Below are 12,630 nucleotides of genomic sequence, written 5' to 3'. Positions count from 1 at the left end.
GCATGAAGAACTTATCTCAAATGGATAAGCAGCAAATGCTGAAGCACTTCCACACCTATCTGCAGGTTTACATTGTCTCAAGACATCTTGGAAATGAGAACAACATGGCAAGAGTAAAAAATATTCACTCTAACTAAATATTCATATTAAATATATATGTAATAAATGAGACATTCAGACAGCATAATGACAAATACTGCCAGCTTTGCAGCTCCCCACAAGTTTGTCTAAGACTCAAAAGCACTCCTTCACAAAAATCAACCAGAAAATGAACAGCTCTGAACGCTACAACGAACTTCAAAAGCTTACTTGCTAAAAGAACCATTTCCAGCTCTCCAGTTATTTTCAAGGGCAACACCACTTATGAACCTTTTCAAGAGACTCAACAGTACTCACTTTAAAGAACTCTTCCATAAGCATCTGGTCTGGATGCATTTCCTTCCATGGAAGCCTTCTGAACTCAGTATGGAAAGCACAGAGAATAAATTCTGGCATTTTGGGGGCTGTGCAACATTCACAGTAACGCATTAGATGTAACCAGAGAGCCCCATGGTGGCTTGGCAACAGCTTATCTAGATTAAAAGAAAATAGTTGAATTAACAACAGAAAAAATTCAGAAAAATCTTAATTACAGAAGGAAGTCCAATTTTGAAGATGAAAAACCATAAATGCAAGTTATGCTAATAATACATTTCTCAAAGAAAAAAACATATGCATCTTCAATTTTACAAAGCATACAATAATGTTATTTTTATTTATTTATTTTATAATTTAGGTTCAAATCTAGTTCATCCCTAAAAGTTGTCAAGAGGTACTGTGAAATTAATTTTTTTCAGTCCCTTGTCTAACTACAAATTAGGCACAATAAGCAAGGCTAAATAGGAGCTCAAAACAATTAGTTGAGATTAAATTACCTCCAAGACTAGCTGTTGAGACACATGTACTGGTCACTGGGACAGGCTACTGCATATGTTTGCTTTTAAACATGAAATAAAGAAATGCTTCTGGTACCACTGCAGCAATCATCTTGGCTAAAAGCTCATAACAAACAAAATCCCCTCACATCCCACATTTCAATCCATCTTTTTTGCTCTGACAGAAGACAAAGTGCCACTACATTAAAATAGTGTGGACTACACCCACCTTTAAAGCTCTCATGCAAAAGCTTGACACAATCTGTAAACAAAGACACCACAGTGGATGCTACAGGAGAGTCACTCTCCAACCAAGGGTAGCACGCCTGATTACTTAAAAGAAGAAATGAAGCAACACAAATTTCAGTACTGAGATTCCAGATCATAAACAGATCATAAACACTTAAGCGATTTAAATATTCTAAAGCACAGTAAATCAATATACTAGGTAATACAAAAATAGCTTTTGGCTTTGGAAGTAAGTCAAATTTAAGTGTATAGCTTTACAAGTAACTCTCCATGTGAAGAAAGAGGTACACAAGACAGCAGATCATCACAGGACTGATATGGTCCAAGGTTTCTTATGTACCACTGGCATTTGGGATTGTATTTTTTTTGGCTTTTTTGTAATTTTAAACTGAGGAGTTATCAGTATTACAGAAGCTAAAAAATGGAATCTAAAACTTACATTTGAGTGCTTGCAGAACTAAGTGCAATCTGTATTTTTCTCATCTCAGCTTCCTGACCAGAGCTTGGTTATATTTCTTGTATCTAGAACAATTACTCAATCTGAGTCTCGGAAAATTTGACTTAAGGGACTCATGAATTAGTTCGGTAATTTATAAGTATATGACACAGGTCACAGCTATTTAATGGAATGTCACAATACAGTCAAGAACTATTATTTAAAAAAATCAGATAACAATGAAAGCCATTCCTACAGGGTTAAAGTCCTTACTTTAGCAAAAAAATCATTTAATTTTGAAATACAATATATACCTTGCATCTTCCTTATCCAAGACCAGTATCCATGGTTTAAAGAGACCAGCAATGACTGAATACAAGGATTGCAATGCTAGAAGAAAATAAAACATATAAGTTGCCTTTTTTTCACCGCTCAAATTAGCAACAGTGTACATATTCAAATTTGGAAAACTGTAATAAGATGTCCTTTGCTTATTCCAACATTAAATCAGTTCTTCCTGGTCAAACAAACACTTTAAATACAAAATGCTTATTAGTAACTCTGGTTAAGAATACAACTGGTTTTGGTTTTACTGTACCTTTATCTGCCCTTTAACAGAGAAAATTAGAGAAACTGAGTACCTATTCTTAAGATACTTGCTTTTAAGACACATTACCTGCTAGAATTCTGTTACTGCCAACAGGCTCTTGGGCTAAGTTGTCTACTTCGGTGTCAATAAGTCGTTTAATAAGATACTCCAGAAATTTATTCACTTCAGCCATGTAAGGACTCCATTTTGAAAAGAGGCCAAAAGTCCTGAAGTCCATTGAAGCCAGTCGGAGTTTGCAGAAAGATGTGGAAAGCCATTCTACCGTCTCTCTAACCTGGAAAAAGAGGGAAACTATTTAATCAGCTACAGAAAGATTGCACAGCAGTGTTATTTGTCACTGGTGGGCATCTGTTTCAGCTGCAAAACATAATAAATCAACCAGAGAGGCACCCACCTGTTCTGCAGAGAGGAGAATTTCTGCAGCATCCTGCAATACGGGACTTTCAGTAGAATCACTTTTCTTGAAGCTTCCCTGTTCAGTCACAGATGAACCACATCCCAAAGCTTTAAGTGATGCCTTCCAACAGTCAGGGCTTAGGAGGTGCTCTGAAGAACCTTAGGAGAAAGAGAAGGGAATGGACTTGTGAAAATCAGAATAATAAGACTCAGAATTAGAGCTCACTATTTAATTAGCAAGTTATTAAAGCTCCCTACTAAAAAAAAAAAAAAATAAAGTTTAAAAGCCCAAATTTAAGGGTGAAAGATATCTAACTCCCAAACATAAGAAATTTAACATTCCCTCTAGGCATCTACATGCTCTCTTCTTAAGAGAGGTTCCTAGGCATTTAGTACAACCCTGGTGATTTGGCAGAAAGGAAATACTTTCATTCTCATTTGAGAGGCACAGCAGATTATAGATAGCATCTAATGTCAACCAGGACATTTTCAGCAAATTTCAGTATCAGTCCCAGGTCTCCATAATTACAATTCTCAGTTTGACATCGAGGGGTGCTCAAGAACAAGGACGGTGTATCACAGATGGTGGCATAATTATCAGTCAATAAGTGCTTCCATTAAAGGAAACCTCTCCTTCATCCTTCTCCTCTAATACGGTCTGAAAATCTGTTGTCACTGATGCACGTACTTTGACCTAGAGAAGAGAGTTTCTTTCTAGTAGAGATTAAATGTCTAATAAAAATGTATCACATAACATGCACATAAAGCTTTTTTAAAATTTTAAATCATTCTGTATTTGTTGCTGTCTAAACCTACTGCATGCAGTTCATATCTTTAAGCCAGAAGAGTTCTGTATGAAAGGTTTAGTATGCATCAACATAGATACTCACTTTGCACCAACAATCTCAGGAAATCACTATAGTGATCAGGGAACCGATACTGGAGAAGGTTAGTCCAATGCTTGCAGAAGATATTAAATGGCATCAAAATATCTTCTTCAGGTTCAAGGCCACATGCACTGAGAGCCAAGTGAATAGATTCCAGAAGCTTGGTACGTTCAGACAGAGGTGGCTTAGCAGCACTTAGCCATTGCGGAAGGTCAAACTAGAAGACAGCACAGGGAGCATTCGTAAGCAGAAGCTGCAACACACTTAAAAAAATATGGAAGTTTTTATATATATATAAAGAAAAAAAAAAGAATTTGCCTCTCATTAGCCCTAGCTCAAAACCAAGGTAATGCTCTCTAAAGGTTACAATTCAACATATTACAGAAGTCCCTGAACTTATGAAACAGCCCTTAGCAGAGATTCTCAGGTTCATAAAAATGAGTATGAATTTCCACACTTCGGTACCACTGCCAAACAAACACTTACAAGCATTAGATGGGCTACTCTCTGTAGTATCACGCAGTCCTGAAACAGGAGATAGACCAATCCCTTGCTCTTACCCAACTCTGTATGTTTTCAGATTGCACGTGGCATGCATGTCCCTGCCACCAAACACAAGGGGAAGATTCAGTCCTGTTCCCAACTTTTTTTTTGTTGTTTTTATTTTGAGATACCTGGGATCCATTGGCTATTCTGATGAACATCCACAGAAGCAACCCACAAACCAGACACAGTATTCACAAGTATTTTACCTTTGTCAGAAGCATGAAGACAACATCACTGTTATCCTCACTCAGAAAGGCCACGACTTTTTCATATAAAGTCACAAACTCACTGGGAGAGGCAACAGGAGTGAAGTAAGGAGAAAGGAGAGTACAGAGCCTTTGATTCTGCAGGATTGTCTGGAGGAGACGTTTGCACTCTGACTTGGTCCCACTGATGAACACCTGAGGAAATTGGGAATGGGGAGAAAAAAAGCCTACTATGAATCTACCAGGGGAAAAAAAACAAACAAACAAACTCAGAGCTTTTTGTCAAGGACAATTTTTGGTCCTTTCAAAAAACTAAAAAGTTTTCTCAAAAATGACAGACTGTTTAACATCAACTTCAACTAAATACTGCTTTTCCACAAAATATAACGAAAATTAAACATGCTTCCCTAGCACACTTAAGAACAGTGCTTGTGACCACAAACACTCTGCACAAAAGTACCTAGAAATCCAATTTTTCTGAAGAAAATAAAATGAATCCAGACTTCAGCAGCCCTGTCTGAGAACTATGCCTGTGGAGAGCTCTTCAGCACTTCAGCTGTTAGAGGCACTTAAGGACAGCTGCACAAAACAAACTAGATTTAAGAGATGAAGATAAATTCCTGGACACAAAGCAGAGGCCAGTGCTTTTTCTTACAGCACCCACATTATGTGTTCTCTGCAGGAAATATTACCAAAACGACACGCATTTATGTGCTTTACCAGTAAACTTCTGGCTGACTCTTTATAAAAAGAATATTTATTGCAAGGCTGCAGAAGCGAGGCGCCTAAACAGAGAAGTTGACAACATATATATCAGCTAGAAAATTATCAATAACAGCAAAATATAGGCCAAAACACCCTTTTATGCACTGGAAGTAGCCAAGCTTTAGTTACCTGCCCAAAAATCCAGCCTACCTTAGCTTTTAGCTAACAAAGTGGGCATTTACTAGCACTAAGCAGGCATCTCAGAGCAATAATTTTTTATTTTGCTTATATGCAAGCTTAAACCCTCCTAAAGACTGTGTATATTATACAATTACTTAAAAGGAAAATGGGATAGAAGCTTAAGAAGTTAATTTTCAGGCTTCTGAATGTTTTAGACACCCAATATCAGCAGGGAATTGGGATAAGCACTAGGCAAGCAAAAATCAGAGAATAAACTCACTTGGCCTAGAACCTCGATGCAGGATGTGAAGAACTGCCTGGTGGGAGGATTACGTTGAGTTTCATCACACACGTATTCCACTAACGTAAAAAACAAACTAATTCCGACTTTCTTAATTGCAGGCATAGGCTGCACCTTATAGATATTCATTAAGGCTCTGGGAAAAAAAAAAAAAGGGCAGATAAAATTTATATATGGAAAATTATCTGTGACAATAAAGAAAGGTTTCTTGCCAATACATAGCCTTAAGATGGATATTTCTGGCCTCACAGTTAAAACCAGTGTTTCCCGGTGTTCTCCTCTGTTCCAGTTTGTCCCCATTGCTTCTTGCCCTGTCACTGGACACCCCTGAAAAGAGCCTGGCTCCATCTTCTTTGTACCCTCCCTTTAGGTATTTCTATACATTGATGAGAACCTCCTGAGAGTTCTCACACCCAGGCTGAACAGTCCCAGGTTTAGCTTAAGTAATTTTGCTGCCTGAAATGGGTACCTCCAAACCAGAAAGTCTCCATAATCAGAGTCAGAAAGTAATCACCAGAAGATTTTTCACAGCATAGTTTCAATAGATTATCTCTCCCTCAACTCTTAGACCATCTCAACTACATTTGTACTGCAAGAAAAATTTACCTCTTTTTCTTAACAGGCTTAGCAATAAAAGAATTAAAAACAGAATGTTCTCTTATGCATTGCTAAATAAATATTTTATTGAGCTCAAACCCCCATCTTCACTGTGTCTGAATTAAAACATGAAGAACATTAAATTCCCCAGATGTAAATCTCAAGAACCAGCTCATCCACAGAATTTTTCAGATTAATGATCAAAAATTAAAGTGTACAAATATTTGCTTACTATTTCTACTTGTACAGTGAGTACACTCTGTAGGAAACCAAATCACACTAAAAGAATTCCTGCAGAAATTCAAAAATTGAGAAGAATGGTGTTGCAAAACTAGACCTGTGGGACGAGCTCTAAAAGGCCTTCAAGAGGAAGAGGGTCTTGGACTAATCTACTTATTCACCTCCTGAAAAAAAATCAAAATTTTTTATATATATCCTCTTCCACTGCACGATTTTGTTTCATTTACTGAAAAGCTACCTCAACTTATAACTTTCTATTAAAGAACTACGTCCTGTGCTATTAGAGGGAAAAACCTACAGAGAAATATCTTTAAAAAATACAATTCAGCCTGTGGCTGAAATAGCTGTGGTACAAGTTTACCATCTCCTAAAGTTTCACAGAGCATCCCTGTCATCACAGAGGATGCTTTTGCAGGGTTAGAAGCGCTATTCTAATACACAGTACAATAAATTGAAGTAGAAAACAACACTGTTGTGTGCCCTGTTGAGACTGGAAGACCAGCAGTTAGTTCTTCTGATAATACACAGAATAATTTCTATAGAGTTCTGTGTCACAAACATACAGGTCTCAGGATTCCAGCTCTGCTGTTGACCCAAGCTAATAAGCATTACAAAAAAAACCACACAAACAGGTTCCACATTTTAACTCTAATACACAGGTAAAGAAATATAGAACATCACTACCTACAACAGTGTCTGAACAACCTACGTTATAAAATTTTCCACATGTGCTGCTGCTTCCACAACACCCAGAGAAGGTGGCTTCGTAGCTTCTGCCTGCAGTTGTCTCACTTCTTTACGCAAAGCATGAAGCTGCTGGCTCACTGCTTCATTTTTATGCTTCCCTTCAAACTAAATGACAAAAAGACACATATTCATTTCAGAATAATATCTTCTGCTAAAATTCTTTGATGTTGCCCCTATTTGCAAAAATGAAGCAGAGCCCAATAAGAGAACTCTGAATACAGATGGGCTTTCCCCTGAGAGTTTTGATCAGATTTAGCACATCATGCCCAAGCACACATCCTTGGTCATGTTCCTATTTAATTATCACACAGTAATATACTTCAGGTCTTTTATGTACAATTTTTAATCCACAGAGACTGAAACTTAGAGGGGATCAAGAAATTCACATACCAAGAAACATGGGAATATTTCTATAAACACTTTCATGCTTCTATTCCTATCAGTGAGCATATTCCCACATTGGGAAGCAGTTTAGAATGGATGCTATGAGCAAAACAAAATTTATGCAACTTATTTTTCAGCTGTTGATCTGCATCTTCTTTTGTGCATTACTTATCATCTGTTTCAGGTAACTATTATGGATTTATTTGGTCTACTGCTACCATTCTGGTAACTATTCAGTCATCTCACTTTCATTATCCATGTCCAACAGCCCCAAAACAGAAGCGATGCCATATCTCTAACCTGGATTGGTAGAAGAGCTGCTCCCTGGCAGCCTTTATTTGAAGTTCCTCTGCATTCCAAACGGAGGGTGATCTGCTCTTCCCGATTGACGTAGAGCTTGGGTACTGTGTCCAATATTTCACTATTGAGAGCAACGTGCTGAGATTCCCAGAGACCTGCAGTTCTGAAAAGCATATAAAGTTACCAAAACCTTTACTGAAAATAGTAATGCTAAGAATATATAAGCAAGAGATGAGACTTAAGTTAAATGCCCTGCACAAAGACTCCGGACACCTTTCTAGAAAACATAAAAGGTTATTAAATGAAATTGAGTTAAAACTTCAAAGTAATAGCACTTCAAAGTAATAAAGGAATAGGTTCATAAGAACAAAGCTACTCAAGCCTGTATGAGTTCTTTTAATTATTCTATATGACAACCTGGAAGAAAATAGATCATCCTCTGTAGGAAATGCAATTTGCCGCCAGAAAAAAAGCCAGACTGTGGGATGATTCAGTCAACAAAAAAAACTCCACCTAGAATAGCTGCTGGAATTGTCTAGACACATCCTTTCTTGGGCTTAGCAAATTAAATTACTACATTGGGTGAGAACAGCTATAGATTCATCATCTGAGTTTGGAAATAATTCAGCTGGATCTCTTAAAATAATATTAAAAACAAAGTCTCTTTCACTCACAAAAAAACCCAAAAACTGGGACAAGAAGCAGAAGTTAAGTACTGACAGTCTTCTGACAACACCACAAATGAGGCTGCTGCAAAGGGCACCTGAAGACACTGTCAGACACACTAGAGAGACAGAAGGAAAACAGCTATGTCTTACTTGGCATGTCGCTGCAAGATGTTAAGGTCCATGCGCATGAGCTGAATTGCTTCTTTCTGACTTACTAGACTGGCAGAGGAAATAACTGGCACAGGAGCTTTCATCGTCTGGAGTGGAAGAAGTGGCTTGGGACTCTCAAACCTCTTCAAATTATTAATTATCCTCTCTTTGGCTAAAAAAGAAAGCAGAAGCAAGTTTTGTCAGTAAGAAAAGTGAAACATTTTTAGCAGCAGACAAATATTTCTCTGGATTCCTCCTTTAAAAAAAAAACAACGTACACATCTTATATTCCTATTTTTGTTGACAAAATTTATTTCACACAGATAATTTTCATGACCAGTTACATCACACAAACATTAGGATCCAAGATCCCATTGCTTTCCTTGTTTCCCCCAGCCACTCCTACCTTCCACCCTTCCAATTCTCCTATCCCCTCATCTGACAGAGACTCCCAGACCTAGTCTAAGCCAAATTAATCTTCTTTTCCCTACAATTCATCCTCACCTCTAGTCTTGTCAGCTCCAATTCCTCCCCAAAGCACAGCCTCTCTCTAGGTCAGCTCTCTCCTCCTGCTGATTCCCATTCTGCCCAAACAGTGCCAATTCACCTATAAAACTATTCCAGTTTCCTTCTACTTATTCCCTCCTATTTTTTAATCAGCCCCCCAAAAAAATCCAATCTCACCATATCCCCACCATCCCCTCTGTGCTAGAACAAACCTTCCCCCATGCCAAAATTCCAGGTAATTTCCAGGACATTGGGAACAACCAAAAAAAAAAAAAAAAAATAAAAAAAAAAAAAAAGGAAAAAAAACAGACGCAATCTTTCTGTTTTCAGTTAGTGGCTTTTGCCTTTGCTTGCAGCTGCCTATCTAAACTTCGGGAAAATTCAGCCTGTCTGGAGCATGCTCTGTCTGAAGGAATCTTTAGGGAGCTCAGCTCTAGGCACAGAACAACCTGCTGTTCTGTGATATGGCAAGGTTTAAACCAAAAACATCAAAGTTAGCCTCTCACATGGGCATCTCAGTGAGAACAGTATGAAAACTTCATGCAAAATACTGTACCCATAAAAACCTAACAAACTGTATCAACATCTTTACTCACAGACATCATCATGTTCCTAAAGAAATCAGGGCTTCAGCAGACTAATAATTCTTTCTGACCCAGTTTCATTAACAATATTCTTATCTCTTACCTGATAAAGGGTTGGTGAAATCTGTTTGCCCTGCAGAAACAGAGGCTGTATGTGATTCAAGCTGAACCTGTAGCCAAAGGTTGAGAGCTTCCTGAAACTCATGGTGTATGAGTTCAACATTGACATAATCCATCCATAAATCCTAAAGCACAAATGACTTAAATTATCACTCCTGTTTTGGTCAGTATACATATTGTGCACCCATCCCAGTAGCTAGGGAACTAAAGTAAGTACAGAAAACTAGACTTTGCAATTTTTAAGTCATAGGAAAATATTACCAGAAAAAAAAATCTAAACTGAAGAAAAAAGCTGCAGAATTCTTATCAAATAAAAATAAAAGCCACTGAAAAGCATTTGTGACAGTTGGAGAGGATACCTGACAAACGCAAATGGTATAATTTCTAACAAATTAGAGAGAAAGGGTATAGATTACTAAAACTTGGTTCCTAAAAAAGGAACATAGAGTAAATCAAAATAGTCTAAAACATCATGGCATGATTAACTGTAATCAGGCTAAAGCAGGCTGCATTTCTAGGAGTCACACATCCTGGAGGAATAAAAACAAAGCAGGTAGGAAGGAATGCCCTTCTGAAACCTCCCTCTTGCACGCCTTTAACTATAACAACTCTTTAGGCTTCGTGGACAGAATAATATATACCCTTCCCACTCACTAACTTATATTTGAAGGCAATATATCACAGACTACCAACATGAGCAGATTTGGGCTTTTGGTCTTAAGATCCAACTTAGATAATTCTCTAAAATTACCTTACAACACGACATTAGTTACAGAACAGTAGAGAATAAGGACTGTGTTTTCATTAAGATATGGAAGAAATCTACTCGTGAGTCCTCGCTCAAATATAAAGGAAGTAAGTTTGGAATAGCACAGGATTTTTAGGAAAAAAGAGCTGTGAAAGTATCACAGCCGTAGACATACTAAAGACCAGTGACACCAAGTCTCTCACTACTTCAGAGGACCCACTTTAACAAGCAAAGTGAATTTTGGATCCCAGTTTGCCAATGTCACTGTCACTTTACCTGTTGATTCTGCATGACTTTAGCAAGTCTATGTACATCATACTGCTTCGGTAAAGAAGGAATGTATGTGTCTCCTTTCTGGAAACTCTCTTCTTCCAACCACAAAACAAAAACATTACAAAGCCTAAGAAGAAAAACAAAAACAGGAAAAAAATAAAACAGCGTGAACTTTAATTGTATGCATAGCATGTATTACACAGCAATCTCGTTCTGGGGTTTAGAGTTAAGGTGATAAATCATGCTACAAGGTGACACAGCTCAAAATGTAGATGTTTCAGATGGTTTGTGATTAGCTTACTAAGTGTCAGTTCAGACACCAACAGTAGAAAGAAGCTCTTCAGAAAAATATGATGGGCAATAACCAAGAGTAATAGGATAAATTTTAAAAGGAAAACATTTAGACAAATTACTAAACATGACCCAGGACTGGAAGTGTCTCTTACATCAAGGAATCATATTTACAACCCCATGCAAAAGATGAATAAATTTTAAAAAGAGTAGATCTGAGCAAGTTTGGCTTCTCCTCCCACGGCTTCTCTAGAGTGCCTGCTCTAAAAGCTCACCCCTGAGTTACATCTTTTAACTTCTTGTCAGGCTCAAATTCATGGCTAGTTTAATCCCATTTCTTCCTCTACTAACACTGTACTTTAACATAAATATACTGCTTTTTTCAACTGGCATCACTCTACTGAGGGGTGCCCTTTTTATAATCATACCATCCAAGATTTCCTGATTAAATATAAGGGAGAACAAGAATGTCATTAAAACTTTGCACTGTGGTATTACACATCACTAGCAAATTCATGTTTTCTATATCAGTGTCATTGATGAAAAAAAATGGAAGTAGCCTAGTTCCAAAAGTCAGCTCTTGTGAACTCTACCAATATTTTCCCTCCTGTCTAGGTGGTCACTAAACTTCCTGTGCATAAGATTTACTTGGCTGTAGACAAGTCTGGTTTTATGTTGGAGTGGAGAAACTCCTTTGAAATAAAAGATTGACAAAATATTAATCAAGTGCCACCCAATGAGCAACTCTGGATTATTTTTCACATAAGATTGAAGAGGATTTATGATCTCACTTGTTTGTACAGTATGTATCTATTGCTGGGGGGGGAAACACTTAAAAGAAGCTCAGATGCTGTATGATCAAATTCTCTGAGAAGCAGTTCTCCAAATAACTATTTCAACTACGTGTTCTAGGAAAAAGAAACCATAAAAAAAAGAAACTCCCTAAGGGGAGTGACAGCTCTATCAACAATGTTTTATTTTTAGGAGTGAAATAGGCTCTCCCTCAAACAAAACAAATTTTATCAACAGAGGAATGGATTTGACCACAACTATCCATATAACAAATACCTGCGGCCAAGCCAAGGGTCACATCCCTTCATGTCTCCCACAGCTAAGACCACTCTAGCAGTTACTCAGGAAGCTGAATAAGATCGAACTGGGCAGGCTTTTTTTACCTGACAAGTTCCTTATGCAGTTCTGGTGAAGTCAGGTAATCTGGCGAGCAGCTTGCCATCTCCCGTGATCTGTCACTGCCCTCTGCAGGACTCTCCACTCTGAGTGCTTTACTGGCAGCATGGTGGAAGTCTGCTACCTCTATTAAACGCTGCTTCATTTCATTCAGAAAGTTCACATGAGCTGCGCTCCAGAAAAAATGTCTTCCAATACAGCCTTTGACAGGTAACCTAAAAATTAACAAAAAAAGAACAGCAAAGTCCTGTTGCAAGTGTCAAATCAGCATCTCTGCAAATAAATTGATTCTTTAAAGAAGTTGCTGGTATCCACCTCTTTCGGTTTCAGTCTTCGTGTGATGCACTTAATCTCACTCACAGCATAAACTTACTAATCATAGAATCATAGAATTATTAAGGTT

The 12,630-nt window shown here is 37.7% G+C and overlaps 1 protein-coding gene across 1 annotated transcript; it reads right to left on the bottom strand.

The window, feature by feature from the left end:
* Positions 1–396: 396 nt before the first annotated feature.
* Positions 397–12,442, bottom strand: LOC104463394 (ectopic P granules protein 5 homolog; the record flags this gene model as incomplete). The annotated part of the gene is made up of 14 exons (XM_010075705.1): positions 397–572; positions 1,144–1,247; positions 1,914–1,989; positions 2,276–2,483; positions 2,604–2,764; positions 3,496–3,709; positions 4,245–4,439; positions 5,410–5,566; positions 6,977–7,119; positions 7,699–7,861; positions 8,517–8,688; positions 9,711–9,852; positions 10,752–10,875; positions 12,215–12,442. Coding segments are annotated over 14 exons (2,263 nt in total), but the record flags the coding sequence as incomplete, so codon positions are not given.
* Between the last annotated feature and the right edge of the window lie 188 nt (positions 12,443–12,630).

The sequence above is a fragment of the Pterocles gutturalis genome, unplaced genomic scaffold (genome assembly GCF_000699245.1).
Source record: "Pterocles gutturalis isolate BGI_N339 unplaced genomic scaffold, ASM69924v1 scaffold46437, whole genome shotgun sequence".
NCBI classification, from domain to species: domain Eukaryota; kingdom Metazoa; phylum Chordata; class Aves; order Pterocliformes; family Pteroclidae; genus Pterocles; species Pterocles gutturalis.
The sequence above is the reverse complement of the archived record's forward strand: the minus strand, read 5'-3'. Positions and strand labels throughout refer to the sequence as shown.